Consider the following 22,534-nt stretch of genomic DNA (forward strand, 5'->3'; position numbering starts at 1 on the left):
TAGCTAGCGTATGCATAACATGAGATCCTCTTTAAATGTTTAAAATTTACTTTAAATTGCACATTATGTACACCAGGCGTTATGAATATTTTAGAGGATTACTATAGGAAATATAAAAACAATACAAATGATTATTTCGATTACGCGAGCTATGTAAACGCGTATTAAACCGTGATCAATTGTCCGGAGCAGAGCGGACACGGATGGAAATTCTCAGAGACGTCAGTCGGCTGCACCAGATTACTGGTTTTGATTTCGCCGAGTAATGCCATAATCTGCTGCGCAGTTTCCTGACCCTGCGACTCGCCATCTTGCATATTCAAGTGCATCTTGGCATGTTCCTCGCACAAAGCAGAAGCATCTGCGTTGATTTGTTTCTGCTCCTGGAGATCACCATCGGATATTTTGTTTTCTTCGAGGAGACGTCGTATCAACTCATTTAACATATGCAACTGAAACTTCATATGCTCACGGTCTTTCGCCAACTGCTTAAGTTGTGTTTCCTTCTCGATGGCTCTCTGTTTAAGCACACCGCGTTGGTGTTGATACAACGCAATGTACTCACCGATTGTTTCGGTTTCTCCTTGCAGTTGGAGAACGATATGCTCAAGCATTTGCTTTTCGTCCTGCAGGTTTGCAATCTCTTGCATTGTGCGCATGAATTTATTCTCAAGTTGACGCATTGCAATTTCTCGCGCGGAAGTCATTTCGGTGTTTTTCACTTGTGGTATAGCAGAATCAACTTCAACTTCGGTTTGTATTGATTGTGTTACCATTTCTACGTCTTCACTTTCATGCACTTCTGGATTTAATTTTATTTCACTGCTTTCCATATCGGCTAGCTTCATTTCAAGTTGTTTATTTTTATTGATTAATGCATGTATCTCATCTTTAGCATGTTGTAATTCATGTGTTAAAGCATGTGCACTGTTTTCATGCGCTTCATAATGTCGCAATCTATCATTAAGTTGATCCTGATGCAACACATGCTTATCAACATCCTCCACTTTCGTGCGGATTTGTGTCAACTCGCGATCTTTTATCTCAATTGCTTCCGTAAGCATATGCAATTGATGAATTGTCTGCGTCTGCAAGTCCTCCAACTCTTTATACCTAAATTCTTCACTAGACAACTGCGTCAATAATTCAGCTTTATCATTAGTCATGCGAATAAACGCCTCCTGCATCTCTTCCAGTTGTTGTTTCAACTTGATGTTTTGCTCGACGGCACGTGAGGCCGCTACCTTTTCACTTTCAATATCAGCTAGCATTTGAGTGTTGTTAGTTTGATTACCTTTTAATCGCTCAATCGTTGACTCTAGACTCTCAATGGTGAGTTTCTTGTTTTCCACGTCTTGGATGAATTCATCGCGTTCGTTTCGCACCGCATCGAATTTGGCTTGTAGATCCGCTACAACAGCTTCTAAACGTTCATTCTGTTGGTGCAGTTGCTCAATCTCAGAGTCAGATTGTTCTTTAGATTGTTCTGAATGCAGAGGTTGTTTGAAGATGTGATTTGATTCCTGCTGTTGGCTTTGAAGGCGTTTTTCAAGTTCACTTATGTGTTGAACTAATTCATTCTCACGTTTCATTAGATTATCGTTTTCAACGGTTGAGGAATTTAATTTTTCGGCGAGACTAGATATATTTCCATTTAATTGTTGGACATATTGTTGATACTGCGCACTGGCTTGATCACGTTCACCCAGAGCGTTTTTCAACGATGAATTTAAGTCCAGAATTTGTTTTTCTAGAGCTTGTTTTTCCTGCATGAATTTTTCACTGGCACCGGGGTCAGCACCTAAAAAACAAAAATATTAATTATCTGTACGGTGAACTAATGATAATAATATAATATTTTGCAAATGCGAAAAAAAAAGGAATTCCGATACCGGGAATCGAACCCGAGCCTGCTGGGTGAAAGCCAGCTATCCTAGCCACTAGACCATATCGGAGTTGTACATTGCCAGTACATTTTATCGAATCGAAATGAAAATCGCACTATAAATATAGCTTGCATACTTTTATCTGTACTTTGTACAATTCATGGCCGAACACACCTATACTATAATTTACTACCTATAATTTAATAAACCACATAAGCCGATGATAAAATTTAATTGCAGTAGAATATTTCGAAATCGCGCACAAACCGGCTAAAAATGATCACGCTTTTATATCTCCGGTATGGTCTAGTGGCTAGGATAGCTGGCTCTCACCCAGCAGGCCCGGGTTCGATTCCCGGTACCGGAATGTTTTTTTTTTCTTTATTAGGCCAACAATTTCATCAATACACAAAAGAAACATTTCCTTTCTCGTGCAATTAAACGTAGTAACGAGTACTGCTACGTCTATCCTTACTCCCAACATTTTGAGGATCACCCACAAGTATGAAAAAAGTAGCGCGCAATTTACAAACTGCTGAGTCGCCCAGCAGCCCAGTCGCAAAAAGTTTGGGGTCGCGTATCGTATACAAAAAATTAAAAAGAAGCAAAAATAATAAAATTAATATTTACCCGTAGTAAGTTGCTGAATTTTTATCTGGGCCAGATCCAATTTGCCTTCATATTCATTACAATTCTGAATAATTACCGCGTTTTCCTCTTGCAACTTCTTCAGTCTCTCCCTCATCTCACTCAAGTCATGCTCAGCTTCACTCTTCTGCGCCTTCAACACCTGCACATCATTCTGCATCCTCTCAAACTCCTGATTATGCCCTGTTTGCATCTGAGCATGCCTTCCTCTCTCCTCCTTCAAACAATTCAACTCCCTTTCTAAGTCAGCAACGCGTGACCGTGACGTTTTCAACCTTGCTTGTAACTCTTCACATTCAGTTGTTTTATGTTTCAGCATCATCTGTGTGTGATTCAGTGTTGCTGATAATTCGGTTTTCTCACCCACCAGTATCCCAATTGTTTGTCTATGCGTCGATATTTCATTTTCGAGCGGCGCTAAGTCAACCCTGATTTTATTATCACATTCAACTCTCAACAACTCAATCTGTCTCTCTAACTGATTGATGTGGTTCTTGTACTCATTTATGGTGGCATTTAACTGATCACATTGTAATTTTTCCTTCTCAAAACTACTTGCCAATTCAAGATTTCTCTTCTCTAAGTCTGAATAATTGCTGTAATTTTCATACCCATTGGAATCCACAGCATGTGTTACTTGGTCAGTCAATTGCCTCATTTGTTCAGACATTGACAATTCAGGCACATTGTTATTTTGCTGTTGATTGGCAAAGTCAAATATTTCATTTGGGTTGATTTCTGGGTCTTCATATGAGACTGCATCTGTAGAAGTGACATAATTATTGCTGTCTGCATGTAGATTGTCTACAATTGGTGCACTTGGTGTCAGATTCTGACTGGTTATAGAAAATAATTCTGGGGATGTTGCAACTGATGCTGAGGTGACAGTATCAAAGTAATTTGCTGTGGAAGATGCTGTTGTGGGCATTGCAGCTGGTGTTGTAAAGTAGGATTGTATTTGTGGCACTGGGCTGGCATTGGTTCTCTGTGTGGAAACTTCACTCTCATTGCTGCTGGTGACTGAATCAATGCTCCGGGTATCACTGGTGGAACTTTCCGGCTTTTTCTGCTTCTTCTGCTGGTGGCTTTTCAGCTGCAAAACAAAATGTATAAACATGAATGTGATGATGTGGCTAAAGGGATTAAGCATTAAGAAAGTGTTTAAAATGGTTATTTAGAACAATACCTTGTTACGCGCAGCAGCTAATTTTTGAAGTTTTAGAGCGTCGTCCATTTTACAGTAATTTATTTCTAATATATTAAATTTGTAGTTTCAAGCACATCTAAACGAATCTAAACCGCATATTTTCATCAGCTGGTTTGACACTTACTACGTCATTTAAACATGTCAAATGTCACTTTCGAAAAGGAAGACAAGTTCCATGTAATCCCCAATAAACATTTTCTGCACTTTAGTAAAGTTAAATAATTGTTAACAAACACAATAAAATACAATTTTATCTAATTTGGCGCTAGATATACGCAGATATTTCCATATTTGAAGCAATTTACATGCGTAAATAGATGTCCCCTAGCGGCATTTGCATGAACTACCGGTGTATATAAAATTAATAATTTAAACAAGGAATGTAAATAATTTACTCCGAGAAAACAAATATGCAACTGTTGAATAATCGAAAACCTTCAAAGTTCTATTTCATATGTATTTTAATTGATCGTATCATGAGAGCAGCCATGCGCGCTTGTTTTTATGTATTTTACGTCCCCATAATATAACCCTTGTTTTTCTCACTTCCAGCTGATAGTTGTCAATGTTTATCTCAGTTGTCAATCTGACACTAGCTGGTCTACAAGGGGTTATATTATCATTGTTTAAACATTTTTTAAACAAACATGCGCTAAACAATAGACGGTGACGCGTAGTTGTTATTTACTAGCGACGTAGTAAACAATGCCTAGCTCGTTATTGTTCGGTATAAACAATGAAGGACGCGTCCATACACTGTCTACGACAGGGTCGATGTGGAGAGAGGTGCCCTACGTCGGCCAAGAGTTTAAAAAGCTCTCCGGAGTGCCGCACTTTCTCTGGGCACTCGGCGGTGACCATCAAGTGTATGTCTTTGTACACGGTTTAGACATTCCGATCCGCGTGCGTGAAGAATGTTATGAGAACGAGCGCTGGATACCAATTGAAGGCTTCTCTCAAAGACTTCTTCCAACTGATAGGTATAGACATTCTTCCGCTGATGGCACCGTTGATCGCTCCATCGATAAGATTCGATTGCCGTCGATGGCATGGCAATGGGAGGGTGAGTGGCAGATTGATCTAACTCTAAATGGCCAGCCATTGGATCATCATGGCTGGACATATGCGGTTGATTTTCCGGCGACTTACCATGCAAAGAAGCAGTGGTCAAGCTGCGTTCGGCGGAGATTATGGGTGAGATCGAGGAAATACAGCGCGATGAATTCATGGTGTGCTATTGCTCCATTACACAAAGACGCCACTGCAGTGAGTTTAAAAACTTGCAATTGTTTTCGTTTATGATGCACATTCGGTTGCATAACAATCGCACAAAATTGAATTTTTTAAAAAGGCAATAAATGAATATTTCAGGAACCTTTCATAGATATTTCAATAGGTGGGCAGAATGTGAGCGGTGCCGAACAAGGTCTCATGACCGTCTGGGCTGTGACTTCGCACAACAGGGTAAACAAAGTAATAATCCTGAGATACCATGAAATTACTTGCTCATGTTAAACATGTAGGTGATGTTCCGCACGGGTGTCTCCACGCGTTCGCCTGAGGGTGCAAAATGGCAACATATTTCTACCCCGGCTGGTTGTGAAGTTGGTCAACTGTCAGTTGGCCCAACCGGGTTAGTCTGGGCTACGTTATTAGATGGTCGAGCTCTCGTTCGCATAGGTTCTTATAATACCACCATATTGATTATTTAATCAAGTAAAAAATGTTTAATCTTAGGAATTACTAGAGACGCAATCAGTGGTGATTCCTGGGTGGAAATTCGTGGCCCCGGCGAGAATCTACGAGTGCAACAACTCAGCGTGGGTCTGAATAGTGTGTGGGCTGTTACCCATGACAAGCAGGTTTGGTTCCGAAAGGGTGTGAAGGGTGAAGGTTCCGGCGTCAGTGAAGAAATGGCGGTTGGATGCGGCTGGGTAGAAATGGTTGGACGAATGTCGTTGGTTTCTGTCACTGCTCACGATCAAGTGTTTGCTATCGGTGCGGATGATCGCGCTGTGTATCATCGTACAGGTGTGCAAAATGGCGACTTGACTGGTAAAAGATGGCGGGCGTTGCATGCGCCTTTGCAAGTTAGCAGAGCTAGCAGTAGCGCTAGTTTAACAAGAGACAGATTTCAAAACAGGAGCAACACATCACTTGTAAGAATTACTACAATTATTTGTTTATCATTTAAATCAAATTTTAAATTTATATTAGAATCGGCCTCATAGTCTCTGTGAATCTTCCGGAATATCCGAATGGGAAGAACAAAGTCATTCAGCACCTACAGCTCCAGTCTCCCTCCCAGTTGGAGATTTGTCTGATAAACATTTTGAAACTCAATTGAAAAACCCCAAAGCATGGAGTCCAGTTAGATCAGTCGGCTCTGTTGTTGGCACTGAAGTATTTTCAGACGAAAGTGTTTACCAGTCTGAACGCCAAGATTCCTGCATATTCGCAGAGGATGAAGAACTTGGTTGGGCGGAGTATGAAGCGCCATGGTCTTGGGTGGAAGCAGGTGCCTGCTATGTCGACACCAATCAACTTCCCAATTGGTTCGCCGAAATGGCCACTGGTCAACAGGTTGAATTAGATCAACCATGGCGGCTGCAAATCTTGGACGATTTGAGAAGGCGTATTGAAGATGAAGAAAAGTACGCAGCGTATCCTCCAGCTGTGGATACCAGTAGTTGGGTACATACAGGTGAAGCGAGAATTTCGCAAGCGGCCATTGGTGCATTCGTCGATTGTGTTCTACAACTTGAATGGATGAACACAACGGGGACATTGACAATACTTCATCCTGATGGTGCCTCAGCAATGGTACTTATATATTATTCATAAATATTGTCTCTATCAACAGTTTTATTAATCCACAGCATCAATTTCCAATAAGTGAAATCCTCTGCACGCAATGCATCAGTGAACCTGGCAACGCCCGTCTCGCCATACACACTCCACACATTCAACCCGAGTTAATTCGCTTGCAATTCTCCAGTGATACCGTGATGGAAGAGTGGCAGGGCCATTTCGCCAGTGTTACCATGCAGTTGCACAACTGTTCCTCTCGTCCCTCAGATGCTTCAATCTGGGCGATATCAAATCTCGGTGATATCTTCGCATGGGATTCCACCCAACAACAAATGTATCAGAAGGAAGATAACACTTATGAGCTCTCCATGGATTTGTCTGGCAGAGAATCACCGATATCTATCCCATTGCATGGTTGCGTCAGTCCCGGGACTGTTATTTCTCTTAATGGCTGCGTGCCTGATGATGCCGAGCGTTTCTCGATCAATTTACAAGCTTATAACACTTATAAACTCAGACATAAAGCACATGCGGAGTATGAAAACTACGCGCTTCATATTAACCCACGTTTCATGGACGGTAAAATTGTTCTGAACTCGATGATTGAAGATAAATGGGGTAATGAGCAACATGCTAAGAATATTTTCGTACGGGGACTTGAATTCAACATGAAAATTCTCGCGAGAACCGATGATTTTCTCATTTTGGTTAATGGCGAAGAGCTCTGCGCGTTTCGATACAGATTGCCTTGCTCAAGCGCTACCTTATTCACCGTTAAAGACCGCGTGCAAATGTTTAAGTTCTCGATGAACACACCGAGTAGAATCATCGATCCGAAAGATTTATACTTCCGGCAGTTAGGTGGGCATTTGAGGAGAATCGAGAGTTGTAGCGTTGGTGTTACTTGGGGAATCGGGTATGATCACACTTGTTGGGTTTATAATGGCGGATGGGGCGGTGGGTTTATAAGCGCCATGGATAGCAACAATGTAAATCCGGTTGGGGACTCGCAGGATTACAGAGTTTATGAAAATCAAAGGTGGAATCCAGTCACGGGTTACACCAGTACTGGTTTACCTACTGATAGATCAATGTGGAGTGATATAACGGGGAAACAGAAACGCACAAGGGATCAGGTCAAGTTGTTGTCGATGCGTTGGCAATGGATTTCGGATTGGTTAGTTGATTTCCACGTACCTGGTGGTGTTGATAGAGATGGCTGGCAGTATGCTGTTGATTTTCCATCGACGTATCACGCTAACAAGCAGTTTACTGATTGTGTTCGTCGCAGGAGGTATTAGAGGACTTTTAACATCTTATTGAGCTAAAAATTTATAAATTTAAATATATCTAGGTGGTACAGGCGTTGTGCGGTGTCTACCTCAGGTCCATGGCAAGAGTTAGGACACACCAAACTTATTGATGTGTCGCTGGAGCCGGTTGGTGACGCTCTGGATGCACCGATATCAGTTTGGGCTCTGGCGGCTGATGGGCAAGTGATGGTTCGTACAGGGGTTTCGAAATCAAATCCAAGTGTAAGTACATCATCATAAATCAGTAAAAGGATAAAAAAAACATATTGTGATTTTAATCAAGGGGCAAAATGGGAGCATGTTTCCACTGATCAGTCATTCACCAGTATCAGCTGCGGGCCTTTTAATAAAGTTTGGGCAACTGGTAAGAACGGATGTGCTTATTGGCGCTACGGCATCACCGCATCGTGCCTCGAGGGCGAGAAATGGTACTGCGTTGAGCCGCCATCTTCCGCTCAACTCAAACAGATCTCCGTTGGCCCGGCAGGTGTCTGGGCAGTGGACACAAACGGAAGGATACAAGTACGAAAGGAAATCACCGAAAACTTCCAGGAGGGGACTTATTGGCATTGTATTAGTATTGATCCCGTTCTACTGAGTAAGATTTACCTGAAAACACTCGAATTCTAAACAAAAACACCACAACTATTACCCTATTACAGCTGCTGCTTCAAATACCACTGTTTTCAAACAAGTTTCTGTGGGGAAGACGGAAGTGTGGGCTGTTACAAATGGCGGCACAATTGCACGACGTTTAGGCGTATGTCCTGAGAATTCAATTGGATCTGGTTGGGACCTGGGTATACCCGTAAGTTTAGTACATAAATGTTATAAATCTACCACTAATATTTGAATGATTGAATTGCAGGGAAACTTTCAACATATTTGCGTCAAGGCGTTCGAAAATTAAATGTGATCTATGAAACCAGAACAATACCGAAACGTTCATGAGATTCTTGCTTCAAAATTCCAAATAAATGTGATTCGCCTAGTCTTTATACTTTTACTATCATCACGTCTGCAAGTCTGCATATCTCACAACACCACTGTATTAATGATGATATTGCTCTATTATTTTTTGCAAACATGCGCGTGATTTTCGGCTTAAAGAAGCCTGTGAAGAACAATATATAAACCTAAAGTATTTTGTGTTTAGTCTATGCAAAATTGACTTGATTTTTGGTGAATATTTTACTGTAGCTTATGATATATCAAATATATTATTTCAGTTCCAACAATTCGCTTCATTCCGTTGCCCTTTTAAAGGTTAAAGTAGAGTAGACGTATACAAACTTGTACAAAGAAAACAAAACAATCAGATTAGTAGCAATTGACTTATCAACTATATAATTTTAATGAAATTAACATTCCATATTTATATAAACCCAACACAAATAATATTCTTTAAACAAATAACTCTCTCTTTCTCCCATTTCACGTTTGATTTCTTACAATAAACCGATTTTATACACATTTTACTCTGATAATACATACACAACACAAGCACTACGTAGTCACAGGACAAACATGTGACAAATTGCACAGGATAAACATTTAAAATATTCGGGTAATCATAAAATAACAACATAAAAACAATATTTACATGTTACACACACAGAATGCATACTCAAACGTGACACAAATACAAAAAACTACATACTTATATACGAATACACTTAGGACAATACATACATATACAACGAAGATAGATGTAATGAATAGATATGACACAACAAAAACATTATAGCATAATTCCACCTAAGTGTATTTAGGTGTTTGCACTTTGCACTACGTTCCATTACGGTGCAACAATCGAAATTGAAAAACTTTAAGAAAATATATGTAATTTACGTATCGTATGAGGCTGACGTTAAGACTAGTACGAATTGATGACCTTTGATTGCGACCAAATTGTTTATACCTTCGATAATTGCATGATGTGGTTCTGAGCGTGCATCAGTTGGCGATTGGCGCTGCCCAGTTGTTCTTGTAACGTGGCGGCTTCCAGACACTTCACCGACAGTTGTTCGTTCAGTTCGAAAATCTCATTGTGTTGCTCCCGGGCGAATTCTTGTTTAAATCTGGCCACCTCCCTTTGAACCTAGTTGAAAACAATTATATTTTTTGTTTTAAATTATGGTTTTTTAAATAACTTACTTCAGCTTCATGAGCTTTTCTCATTGCGTCCAATGCAGCGAGTGTGGCCTGAGTTTCTTCAGCGAGCGCCTGTTCCTTGTCGCGTCTTGATGCAGCCAGCTCTTGATTATGTGTCTCGCGGAGATCTTGCAGCGTCCGACGATGCCAGGATTCTAGGGTGGCAAGCACGCGCTCCGAAAGTACCTGCAGTTGTTCCAGGTTTTCCTGATGATTACGATCGGTGCATTCGGCCATTTTGTTGCGATACGCGCTACGCAGCGATTCGACTTGACTGAGATACTCGGTACCTAAATAAATCGGACGACGTTCTTCGATTGAAGATCTACACAAAACAACACAACACAGAAATTAGCACTGATAAATTTCATTTTCAATTCAATAATGTTTACCTTTTAGTCTGATTTAAAGCGAGTACTTTCTCCTCGATGGCCCTCAACGACTCATGCAGTTCTCTACATCTATGACACGCATTCTCCAATCCGTAGATCCTGCTCTCTGCATCCTTTGGTACAATTCCGACTGCTTCACCCAAACTGTGGACATGTTGACTCAATGCCCGCACAGCATTGCACACACCATCAACATGCGATGCACGCACATTGTTGTCACTTTCCCGGTTCGCTTCGCCGAGCATTAACTTGAACTCCATTACAATATTGGGACTAGGATGCACCAATTCCAACTTCTCCATGCAATCCCAATAAGATTCCAACTCAAGCAAATTCATCAACATGTTATCACTGACCTCTTGATTTTGCATCTCGTTTGCATCGTTCGTTTGTCCTTTGAGCACCAAAATCCTTGCATCCACCAATGCTTTATGTGCAATCACATCCGCATATTCCGAAAGTAATGTATTGGTGGATTGTTCTATTTTTCGTGTATTACTGCTCCGATACGAACTCCTCCTCTGTTTGCCCAACGCATTTTGGTAAACATTTGTCAGTTCTTCAATGTATTTATCCATTTCAACACGTAGTGTGTTCTCAACAGTGTCGGACCACAATTCTAGCACTGCGCGTTCGTGTGCGAAAAATGTGAAAAACGAATTTTGATCTTCACTACTCAACGCTTCATATTTCTGAGCGGTCCTCATCAAAATATGATTGATTTCTGAGGTTATCAATTCGGAGTTTACAATTTGACGAGTGGTGCTCCATGTCTGGCCAATGCTTTGATTCAATTGACAACTATCGTCCGTTGAAAGATTTAATGTTTCCAATGCTAAAGCCTCTCCCAAAAGTGGCAATTTGGTTGTTTTGTAGGTGAACAACAAATTGTTAATTTTTTCTTGTTCTTCTTCCAAATACGCAACAGCAGGTCTCAAATTTCTGAAGGGATTCTGCACGGATTGAGGATTATTCATTGAAGAAAGGAGGAGTCGCTTTGTGAGGACATTTGTAAGGTATTCTAAACTAGTGTTTGACTGGGGAAGTTCTTCACATTCGCCATCATTCAACTTGCGTTCCAATCTCTTCAAAAAATTGGAAGTCTCCACGGATTCTTTTAGAAGCAAACGCTCGCATGATGCTTCAGAATTCATTGCATCTTCAAGCCGTGACAGAATTAACTCTTCAAACGCCATCTTTTGCGCTAGAACTTCTAACTTTGCATGTTGGTCCCATTGATTTGATTCTTTCAAAATTGCTTTTTTCTCTGACAATTCCAACAGTTTATCATGCAGGGAATCTTCTAACTGCCTGATTACAGTGGTAGTTGAGTTGCGAATGACTTGTGTCTCACTTTCGCTAAATTTAGAATTCAGAATCTCCTGCAATTCGGCAAGTTCGTGTTCTATCGTCTGGAAGTTGAGTCGCTTCTTGCTCTTCATATTCGTCAATATATACAAAACCTCCGCCAACTTCCCCTTCGCCATCTTGACGATGTTATTCGAATTAATGCTAATATCAGTCTTTGTCAAATCGTTCACGCTCGCATTGAGCGGCGTCAACGATTCATTTGATGTGTTCACCTGATTGACCTTGCTCTCCAACGAACTCAGTCGCATGAGTAATTTCATAGGTTCGGAGGAAGTAGCGCTATCCAAACTTTTACGCCGCAAACGTCGCAAAGATTTGTCATCAATCGGGGAAGCAGCTTCCGAACTACGATCCCGTCGTCTTCTCCTCGAACGCCCACGTTCAAGACTCATTACTTTCGCTTCCAGCTCCGTCACTTTATCTTCCACTTCCTTGTTGAGTGAAAAGTTCTCCCTGCCTTTGAGTGACAACGAACGACGCTTTTCTCTGGAATCTTGTAGTTTCGACTTCAAAACTCTTGCTTGTTTTTCAGCACTGCCAAGCTTCGAAGTCAAATCCTGGACTCGGCTAGCTGTCAACGCCGCTTGCGCTTGATTCTCTTGCTCGGCTATTTCGAGACTCCGCTTGATGCTGACATTTTCAAGCTCCAACTCGTCGTATTTCGCATGCGACTCTCGCAGCTCCCGTTTAACAGCTCGAATTTCCACGACCGCCTTCTCGAATCGACTCCGCAAATCCAGACACTGTTCAATCAGCTCGTTTTGGTTCAGCGTGTCCAAGTCAACTTCCAAGTCAATATCGGTTAAATCAGTGAGCGACGCAATGCGCTTGTACTTCTGCAGACTCTTGCCTTCCAACTCCTGTAACTTTTTATACAATCGATCGTTTTCAAGTCGATTTCTTGAGAGACGATCGTTGGCGCATTTCAACTCCTCCTGCAAACTGGTAACAATGCGTTGCTTCGCCTGCAACTCCCTCTGATTACTAGCACAACGGTCCTCGGATTCGCGCACGTCCTGCTCGAAATCCGTCAGCCGCCTTTGATACGACTTCATGTCTCTGGTGTGCCTCTCATCCGCATGGCGCAACTTTTGCGTCAATTCATCCCGCGTGCGTTCTAATGTATGCAGCATCTCTTTGTATTGCTTTTCTTTAACGCCGGTCTCAGATTGAAGCAGATTCAGCCTGGTCACCTCCATCTCCAAATTCTGAATGTCGTTGCGCGCATGATTCAGCTGCTTCTTGAGGTCGTCCACTTCGGAGGTGGTGAATCCAGCACCGAAGCTGGACTTGAGGTCGACGATGGGCAAATTGAATCCGTCCAGTTCGTCCGTTGACACGCTATCAACGGTCGACTGGCGGGATTGACACCGCGGCAGCTTGGGTCGCAACCGGTTGCGATCCTTCACGCGCGTTAGCAGGGTCTTTGGAATCGGCGAGCTGGCACTGTAATCGCCCCAATCTTCCGAATCACGCCGGCCGCCACCTTCGGAAGCGGTCCGATACTCTTCATCGGATGAAAGAAGTGATGAGCGAGGTGTTGCAGGTGTAGAAACCGGGCTGCACAAACAAAAACAACACGTACCACTTTAATTTTAACCTGCGATATCTCTCGATCAGATAAAAACGTACCTTTCAGAATTTGGCGCTGCTTTCTTCAAGGCCTGCAACCAATTGGATCTAATACCAGCCGTCACGGCGCTGAGTGTTAACGTCGGACCGGACCATTGGATCTGGAATCCATAACGCGTCTCGGTTTGAATTTCGCTGTAGCCGGTGACCGTCGATAATTCGACAGACACCTCCGGCATCGTCGACTCGTCTTGTTCCTTGTAACCGCTGAGCGTTGGCCCGCAGAGGACCCACCATAACCGCAGCCATTCGCCGTTATTGTGGTCTTTGAACCATAACCAACCCTAGATAAAGATACACAATGATTAAAGATCGCGCCGGATCGATAAAATTAATAATTTGCGAGCGCAGTGAGTGAAAGTGCACTCTGTGTGTGTGCAACCAATTTACCTTTTTCAGGTGGAGCAGGCCTTCGGCGGGCAACGCCAGCGACGACTCCGGCGAGCGGTCGGTGAGCGCTGTGGCGATGTCTCGCAGTCTTTCGTTGCGCCAGTCGCGCCGCACTCGCTCCTTGTCCTCGCATCGCAATTTATCACGCGTCGGAGGAGAACCCGAACTGACGATGTAATCTGCAAACAAAAATTCAAACTGGAAGTCATCTATTTCTTGCAATACGCATGCGCGCGTGAAACAATCAAATTCTCAATCCCTACGTGGCCTTATTATTTTCACTTTCAATGCGCTTCTTCTTCTTCACTTTCGGTTTTCATGCTCCGAGTCGTGCGCTTCAATTGTGGCCAGATTGGCGTTGCATCATTCATCGCATTGTTGAATTGTTACCGACAATAAGCAATGATAACCATATCATTTCCACTGAAATGCGCCGCGCGCCGCGATCTTTTGATCCTCCTCTCTTCAAGGTTGCTGCGCGTGCAATTGTACATTACGCCTCGAATCAAAATCGGAATCATGAGGAGCGCATCAAACAACATCAAATAATAGCTGGAATCGGTGGGCAGGTCTTGTCAGTCACAATCTTTTCTTCGAGTGTTGCATGTCCATCCACGGACACGCAACCCACAATGCAGCGGCGTGCGACGATCGACAATATTCAATCTCGCGCATCTCTCGTCTGCTGCATCCGCTGCCGCTTGTGTTTTTTTATTTTTTATTTTCACGAAGCGCACCGCATTATTCTCTACACTACGATATTCATAGACAATAGGTGTGTGCCTGCGCGCACGGCGCAGCGCGGACAAATTGAATCTTTTATTGCACGCAATTATCAAGATTATACACTCGATTGCCACGACCACGAGAGTTTAGGATCTCGCTGCTTTATTTTTTATTACTGCCAGTGTAATGGGAGATGTGAAATTGTTAAAAATCCCACGGCAATTTTCCGCGCTGGATTTTGCTCTTTCCGCAACAGCCTGTATGAGAAAAAGACAAAATCATCTCGAATATCACATGTACGGGTGTGTTGTTCTCGCAGCGTGCGCTCTTGTTTCGTTAAGATTTTCTCATCATCATCATCATTTTATGCATTAATAACGTGTGATTGTTAGAGTCTCGTTCGCATTGTGCGCGTGCACTTTTTTATTTCGTTTTTTCTTACCAAGCGCGCTGGAAAAAAGATAGTGCAGGCGCATGCGATGCACTCGTTTCATGCATTTTCATAATAATTCATTTTATTCGCGCCGCGCGTTTTTCTGCCATGAATATGCATATGCATGCGAATTGTGCGCTGCGCATCGATTGTTTCGAAGCCATGCAAGTTGCATACGAACGGGATTCTATTTTTTCACAATATTATACTTGTAATTGGATTAGTTTGCTGTGGTTTCCAATTGACGCAAAAAATAATAAAATTTTTGATGATTTTTGTTTGCGTTTGCGCGTGGAATTGATGAAGATTATAACACGAAGTAACGTGAAATTGTTTGCGCACATCAATATAATGAATTGAAAAATTACCCGATGCACTCGAAACGAATCCCCGGCGAACATTAATCCTGGTCTCTTCTGGCTCTCGTCGTCGCGGACTTTTTGTTTGCTTTCGCGCAGGGCGAGCGCGCTGGTTTTTGTTTTGCGCCGCACGCCGCGCGGCGTACGTGCATGCATACGACGTACGCGTCTCGTGCGCCTTTTGTTTCTCCTGCATGATCATTTCTTGGCACGATGCAAATCAGCGAGAAGACCGATTACGTTGATGATTGCACGTTACGCGTGCATCTCGTCCACCTCGCCGGCTCATCTCGCGCGTCTCATCTCATCGTGCCGTCGAAAAACCCTCCAGCCACCGATACCTGCGCCGGCGAAGACACGAGAGCCGCGCGGCTGCGATTACAATGCGACGCGAGTCGATCTCATCGCCGGCGCAGACGCAGGGATCATCCGATGGACATGAATATAGTGCATGTCTCGTGTGTCCTTGATGTGATGTGATGTGAGTCGAGTGATGTGCGTTTGAAGATATGCACGATGCGATGGGGCTCAAGTTTTTCCCTCGACTGGCTTGAATTATTTATTTATTTATATCAAAAAATACTTGAAAAGTTAGGAAAATATTGTGGTAACTTCACACAAATTACTTGATTTGGATAGAAAAATAATAGAGGGCGCTGTAGTTTCGAAAAAAAAACTGAATTATAATGTCAAACATCGAATTTCACGTTTTTGAAGCAAAACAACGATTTTTATGCTTAAATTTGCGTATATAAGCAATTAAACACTTCTAAAACACAATATAATTCATTTATCACGTCACAAAACTAAACTTTTAACTGAAAATTTCATTTTTGTATCTAAAAAAATCGATTTTTAGGTTAAAATCGTGTTTTAAAGCAAAAAATACACAATTTTTCATAAATAACTTAATAACTTAGTAAAAATGGTGAAATAAATTTATTAGCAACAAATAAAGAATAAAACCTTTAAATTTTAACGTTTTTTTTTTACAGATTTTTTACTTTTTCCCTCAATTGGCTTGAATTATTTATTTTTATCGACAAAAAAATTATACTCAGAAAGCAAGAAAATACTTTTGTTTTCCTGCAGGGTAATTTCACACGAATGACTTGATTTGGCTAGAGAAAAACGCCCTGTAATGAGCTGCTGCTCCGCTTGACACGATGCAAAAGTAAAAAGTATCGAAAATGGCAAATAACTCACGCAGCAACGCACGCTCATGATAATAAGGCGGCTAATTTTCAAGAATCATACATACGAATAAATATACCGGCGGTAAGTGGAAAATAACAAGAATCAACCTCAACCATGCCAAGACAAAAAAAAAAAGAAACAATCACCGAGAGATCCACCGCATTAACGTTAACATCAACGACGACGACGATGCGAATCGCGGAGAGAATTGTGGGATTGAATGATTGAAGAACGAGAAAACGAAAATTGCAGCCGTGGAACGAGTTTAATGTAGTTTATCTTTTAATGCGATTCGTGAGCAATATGATTTTCGAGACTGCGCCGCCGCTGCTGCCATTCATGCGATGTGAAAGAAGTAGTTTTACATGTTGTTCCTTATCCGGCCGAAGACAAACAGCGATAATTCTACCTTTTTCGCTTCGGGTTCATTATGGGTATCGGCGAGCGGTTTTTTTCGATAGCGCACGGCCATAAAATCGAACTTTCGATTTTTAAATTGTTATAATTCGGCGCCGCGCATAGCTAAGTGGCCACCATGGAAGACCAACATGCATGCGTGACCCATACGCGTAATGAGAAATAAGAAATGAGAAATTGTGCTAGTCGAAACACGTTTCGGATAGGTGTGTTTCGATCGGTTTCCATTTTACCTCGCAGCGCAACGTATTGAATAATGCAGGAAACGAAATGGAATGAAACACTTTCATTACTCGAAATATCCGCGTTACTCGAATAAAACTTGCTAAATTTAATCAGTTTTATGATAAAAATAACCTAGAATTAATTATTTATTGATTTTATCATTTAAATGGTGGAGGCGCCGGGCATAAATCTTGATATTTTAAAAATAACCCAAAAATTTTGCAAAAATTTCTTTAAAAATAAAAAAATTTATTTTTTTACTTACCGCTTCTTGTTGGTTGTTCAATTGGAAGAGGGACAGTAACCAAACTGTTCCGATTCGCCCCCGAAAGGGTAGAAGCCCCACCAATCGCGTTCAGATTATTTATACTGTCGTATTGCTTCAGCGTCGAGCTCGAATTCGTATTGATCGTATCGTCCTTCGCTGGGGACTCCCGTTCGCGTTCCTCTTGTACAGGCGGAGTTGTGAAATTCGCCCGAGGGCTAGGCCCTGTGCAACTGAGATGGCGCGGTCGTGGTGGCTGCGGCGACGCACTTCTCCCCAATTGCGGCAGCGAGGGTGATGCTCGCCCGCCGGGAAAAGTCGCGTTGCGTTTATGCCGCCTTGGAAACACCGCCAAAAGCTCAGCCCACCAACGCGCATCTTCCCTACTCGCAGCTTTCACGAAAGTCACCCTATCGGGACCAGTCAGTGCCAACGAATGGGGATGTCCGGTGACTTGTTCAGCTCCAGTCACTTCTAATACTTGTGACATGTCAACAGAACCCTGAGGGACTGTATCAGGCTGTAAAAACAAAAAAATTAAAAAAGTGAAAAATAGTTAAGTAGACTTAAGGTAAGTCATGTTGGCAGTAGTCAGACATGGATATATTGGCGTACGCCCAGTGTGTGCGTGGAAAGCTTAGGGTTGTTGACACCGGCGCGCGGTCGAGTTTTACGCGCGCAGCGTTACTGCGCCGGCGCAGGGTTCTAATCATGCAATAATGATGATTGCGTTTTATGAGCTGTGACTCAAGAATTAATGATTTTATCTATACAGAGAAAGCATAATTTCGACTGACTTTCAAAATGCAAATCTCGCAAAAGAAAAAAAAAACCGCGCAACAATTTCTTCATTAAAACCGATACTAATACTCAACCGGTAGATATTGGCATAATAGCAACTCGTGGTCATTTATTTCATGCTCCACACTCTGCTATTAGCGATTTGTATTTTACGCTCATGTGTACACAGAGCGTAATTAGTTTGTTTTCGATCGGCAACAAATTAAGTTAACAGTAACGTCTAATGTGTGCTGTGCACACTCGCGAATATAATTTTATAAATTTGTTTCGAGCGTGGAAAGCGCGCTCGTCTCTAAATAGAGCCGCCTCGATGTCCGTTCGAAGCCGGTCAGCAAAGAGCTAAAAGGAAAACATGCGAGTGTGCACATCGCATGTGGTGCGGCGCACACCGACTAACGAAGAAATATTATGGTTGCAGTTTGCCGCGCTGCGGCGATGTCGTGGCACTTAAATTATTTATAGCGTCCGACAAAACGCATTCGGCGTGTTTCACTTCCTTCATCATAATTCCACTCCACGCCCGACCGCCGCGCGCTGCTAATTCTAATTCGAGCCACTCTGATAATATTTATAAAGATGTTTGATCGCATGTACGTTTAATTAACATAAACAAATACAAATTGGTTGGATTTCGACTTGAGGAAGAGATTTACGCTCAGCTGGAAGTCGTCCAGGGGCATTAATTAGACGCGCGTAAAAATTTCACGCAATCGTGAGAACTAATTACGATCGAGAAAATTTTTCTTTTCTTTTTTCTTTTATTCTCTCTGTGTGTGTATAGTGTATTTGCAAATAGTAACAAATGGCAAACGTTTAATTTAATGTGTCAACGATACTTACGTGTTCGTCGACGGAATAATTGAGCTCCCCGTCGTCGTACAGCACGAACCAGCGCCTCTGCCATCGCTGCAAGCAGAAAATAGAAAAAAAAACGTAAGACGCATAAGAATAAGACGCAATGTAAATACGTGCATGATGCATGCAAGTGCGCAGTGCGCAATACGTCGTGTGGATGCAGGAAAAATTGCGAAATTACTTCATCAATAAAACATGCGTGAACATATACGGCATAAGCCGCGGAGTGGTTGACTCCTCTGGCATAATAAGCGAATAAATGAAGAGGTATTCTGACATATGGTTTTCTATTAATTCCAGTCTCATCCTGTCACACAAATATCGGGCTTAGGAGATATTCATGGGACACGGAATACAAATTTCATGTGTATTTTTATAAAAATCACGATATTAATCAAAAAAATTGTTTTTTGCAGAAAGACGCAAAGATATCAATAAAATACTTTTATGGTTGCAAAATAAATGTTTTTTGAAAGAAAATGTTAGAAAGCTTTGGTAAATTGCGAAAAATTAATATTTTTTTCACAAAAAAAGCAAAGAAAATAAATATTGTAATTAACAGAACACAATTTCAAAGGTATTAAGTATTTTTGAGCAAAAATAGCAAAAATATTTTATTTGACCGGAAAATTACACAAAAAAAGTTTTTATCGCTTTCAATTTGATTAATTTCTAAAATGTCAGTTTTAGTTTTATTTTTTAAGCATTTTAGAAGAAAATATTAAGATTAATCTTAAGTTATATTAAGAAAAGTAATAAAAAATGCAATTACAATCTTTAGATCTGTAAATAACTATTATTCAGGTCTAACACACAAGAAAACAGGAAACCCTGCAGTAAAAGGCAGTGAAACAGAAAAAAAAACATCAAATTGTAAACATATTAAAGTCTAAAACGAAAAAAAAACTCCAAAACAACTAAAATTTTGAAGTAAAATGATATTTTAGACAAAATATCAAAAATAAAATTAGAATATCAACAAATATGTTGTAAATATTTGTAAATATAATTTTTTTCTTGAAAAATTAATTCGGTATTTTACCTTTTATGACTTTTAATGTATTAAAAAATACCCTATAATAGCTTATAGGTAATAGATTATTATTATGAAAGTTAGTTATGACATTATCATAGTAATCCTCTAGTAAGAAATCATTGCGCACACATTGTTCGCCGATTCTTCACAAATTGCCTCTCGCGCTTGCGTCAGCGCAATAATTACACGATCAGCTCAATTCATGCACGTTTCATTAAATCTGCATAACGCGATTGTTGCCATCGACTTCCTTCGATACTGACATCAACATCAGCAATTTGTAATTGCGATTGCGACGACAATGAAGCACGACACGGCGCGTATTAACCGATTGCTAAACAGTTATTGTTAATTGTGATTATTAATGAGTCTGCGCGCACGCGCACGGAGTTTTCCAAGAGTCCAGCGATGTTGTTGTGCATTGGTAAAGCAGCAACAACAACAACAAACCGCTGCGGTTGTGTTTGCAAGTTGCAACTGCAAAGCGGAAAAAATACGCGGAAAATATATACGCCCACGGTGCGTATACCTAAAGCGACGTCTGAGGAACGAATCAGTGTGCTGAAGAGTGAGCCAGCGCATGCTGCCCATACACAAACAAGTCGATCGGTATGGATGTAACCCACGCGCTGAATATTTACGAGCATGATGAAAAAAACGAAAATGCATATTTCTACTACTCACTCTATACTTGCGCGGCTCGAAAGTGAGCACTTTCAGCTACCTTTGTAATTCGATGCAATTCTTACTACAAAGTGTTACAGAAACATTTTGTGTACAGAAAATGACAAATTTGGGTGTAAATCCATGAAAAAAGTAAGTTTTTGGTTAAGTTAGGTTAGGTTTTGTGAGGTTATGTGTCGTTAGTGTAGAGAATAATCGTGAAAATTGAAAAAAATTGATTTTTACTGGTATTTCATTGTTTTCAAAAAAGTAAAACTTTTTTTGTTTGTTTTGTGACATAAATTAATTTACTTACTACCAGGTGTTTCAGAAACATTTTTTGCAAAAAATAAGTCAAGTTTATAGGTAAATTTAGGCAAATAATAAGTTTTTTTAAAAGTTAGGTTAGGTTTTATGAGGTTATGTGTCTTCAGTGTGGAAAAGATGAGAAAAATATGGTTTTTTTCCCTTTTACTTCATAGTTTAGGTAATAAATTGATATTTTTTGGTCAAAATCAATAAATAAAAACGTTTTTTGTTCCTTTTGCGACTTGAAACAAATTTTTCTATAGATTAATGTCTAAAATATGCAAAAATGCAAAAAAAACATTTAAAAATTTAATTAATGATTTCAACAAAAGGCTAAATACTCTTCCATGATAACATTTAACGCCTCGTTATATTGCCGTACAATTTCTGCAATTTTTCGCGTAGGCGTGTATTTTTAACCGCCGTCAATTTTTTGTCATATTTATTATCGTGCGTGGCGCGCGCGCGCTTAAAACGCCGAGGCAGAGTCATTAGCTGGCGAATTTGCAAACGTCTCATTTACAAACAACAACGTTTCGCAATGTTTATTTACGAATGCACTTTTGGAGCGTATTCAAAAAGGGAACGCGTTGTGCGCCCTGAAAAGAAAAGCGATTTGCGCGCTAATGCCACGCCACTATTGCTAACTACGAGTATATGGTACATGCTGGCGGAATGCGAAATTTTTGGCACGTCCAGCGTTTGTTTTCGCGCTGAAATGAAAATGATTTACGTGCGGCGCACATTCAATGCGACTTTTTACGACGCAGCGGCACAACATTGTGTGTCAGTGCGCGCACAAGAGGCGCGCCAGTGTGAAAATTGAAATTTACTTTCGAAACACGTGTTTTTCATTATACAACATGTCTGGAACACATACAAATGTGTAAATATCAACAAACAATCAATTACTGCAATGTGCGTAAAAAATAAAAATAAATATTGGCAGAAAATCAGTATTTTCTCTCTCGCTATTAAAGTATTGATGTAAAAAATGTAATTATGTACAGATAAATACGATTTTATCTTCGCCTTTCTTTTTAGATCATTTTAGAAGCAAATATTAAGTTTAATCTTAAGTTATCTTCAGAAAAGTAATAAAAAATGCAATTTCAATGTCATGATCCGTAAATAACCATTATTCAGGTCTAACGCACAAGAAAACAGGAAAACCTTCATGGAAAGTTAGCAAAAAGCAATGAAAAAGTAGCAAATTGACGTGTAAGTTAACTATTTCTTTCGTGCATACCATTGCACACAGTTTCGAGGTAGTTATTACGTTTCCTCGTTTTTGTGCCTGTGCCCATTTGCCTGTTACACGTTCGAAATCGCCAACTTCCTCGCCGCTTTGCGCATTTTCGCCATCCGCTCGTAAATAAATAGACAGCGAATGCGCTCTCGCGTGTACGTCCGATTTTTTGTTCGTATCAGTTAATAGGTGTAA

The 22,534-nt window shown here is 40.9% G+C and overlaps 3 protein-coding genes and 2 non-coding genes across 6 annotated transcripts in view; 2 read left to right on the forward strand and 3 right to left on the reverse strand.

The window, feature by feature from the left end:
• Positions 1–30: 30 nt before the first annotated feature.
• On the reverse strand, positions 31–5,030 carry LOC135795948 (golgin subfamily A member 2-like). 2 transcript variants are annotated; one of them, XM_065307776.1, is made up of 3 exons: positions 4,891–5,030; positions 2,517–3,627; positions 31–1,801 (listed from the first exon to the last, which is right to left on the reverse strand). In XM_065307776.1, exons 1-3 carry the CDS (start codon positions 4,891–4,893, stop codon positions 165–167), a joined length of 2,751 nt encoding a protein of 916 aa, XP_065163848.1. In that variant the 5' UTR covers positions 4,894–5,030; the 3' UTR covers positions 31–164. The 2 variants fall into 2 exon arrangements, with proteins under 2 accessions (XP_065163848.1, XP_065163847.1); XM_065307775.1 differs by lacking the exon at positions 4,891–5,030 and adding an exon at positions 3,721–3,882.
• Positions 1,884–1,955, reverse strand: TRNAE-UUC (transfer RNA glutamic acid (anticodon UUC)). Its single transcript has one exon. It is a non-coding gene; the product is annotated as a tRNA-Glu (tRNA).
• TRNAE-CUC (transfer RNA glutamic acid (anticodon CUC)) lies at positions 2,182–2,253 on the forward strand. Its single transcript has one exon. It is a non-coding gene; the product is annotated as a tRNA-Glu (tRNA).
• Pex23 (peroxin 23) lies at positions 4,298–9,103 on the forward strand. The gene is made up of 9 exons (XM_065307774.1): positions 4,298–5,007; positions 5,113–5,214; positions 5,265–5,421; positions 5,479–5,900; positions 5,959–6,564; positions 6,621–7,846; positions 7,907–8,463; positions 8,528–8,673; positions 8,734–9,103. Exons 1-7 carry the CDS (start codon positions 4,447–4,449, stop codon positions 8,103–8,105), a joined length of 3,273 nt encoding a protein of 1,090 aa, XP_065163846.1. The 5' UTR covers positions 4,298–4,446; the 3' UTR covers positions 8,106–8,463; positions 8,528–8,673; positions 8,734–9,103.
• A 77-nt stretch (positions 9,104–9,180) lies between these two features.
• Positions 9,181–22,534, reverse strand: part of osp (myosin phosphatase Rho interacting protein outspread) — a 62,385-nt gene continuing 49,031 nt past the window's right edge. The window contains exons 3-9 of the mRNA XM_065307773.1: positions 19,068–19,133; positions 17,427–17,946; positions 13,805–13,983; positions 13,415–13,698; positions 10,412–13,342; positions 10,023–10,344; positions 9,181–9,966 (exon numbers count right to left, since the gene is read on the reverse strand). Coding sequence (XP_065163845.1) covers positions 9,781–9,966; positions 10,023–10,344; positions 10,412–13,342; positions 13,415–13,698; positions 13,805–13,983; positions 17,427–17,946; positions 19,068–19,133 — 4,488 coding nt within the window. The 3' untranslated portion in view covers positions 9,181–9,780. The remainder of the gene's footprint in view (positions 9,967–10,022; positions 10,345–10,411; positions 13,343–13,414; positions 13,699–13,804; positions 13,984–17,426; positions 17,947–19,067; positions 19,134–22,534) is intronic.

Source organism: Atheta coriaria, unplaced genomic scaffold, assembly GCF_025399875.1.
Source record: "Atheta coriaria isolate IRGN ID8LTWV9N9 unplaced genomic scaffold, Caltech_Dcor_3.1 hic_scaffold_7_pilon, whole genome shotgun sequence".
Lineage (NCBI taxonomy): Eukaryota > Metazoa > Arthropoda > Insecta > Coleoptera > Staphylinidae > Dalotia > Dalotia coriaria.

Coding starts and splice junctions, on each gene's coding strand:
- LOC135795948 (XM_065307775.1), bottom strand. CDS start 3,768: ATGGACGACGCTCTAAAACTTCAAAAATTAGCTGCTGCGCGTAACAAG. Junction 3,628..3,720: donor TAGCTGCTGCGCGTAACAAG/GTATTGTTCTAA, acceptor TTTGTTTTGCAG/CTGAAAAGCCACCAGCAGAA. Junction 1,802..2,516: donor AATTCAGCAACTTACTACGG/GTAAATATTAAT, acceptor TTTGTTTTTTAG/GTGCTGACCCCGGTGCCAGT.
- Pex23 (XM_065307774.1), top strand. CDS start 4,447: ATGCCTAGCTCGTTATTGTTCGGTATAAACAATGAAGGACGCGTCCAT. Junction 5,008..5,112: donor TACACAAAGACGCCACTGCA/GTGAGTTTAAAA, acceptor TGAATATTTCAG/GAACCTTTCATAGATATTTC. Junction 7,847..7,906: donor GATTGTGTTCGTCGCAGGAG/GTATTAGAGGAC, acceptor AAATATATCTAG/GTGGTACAGGCGTTGTGCGG.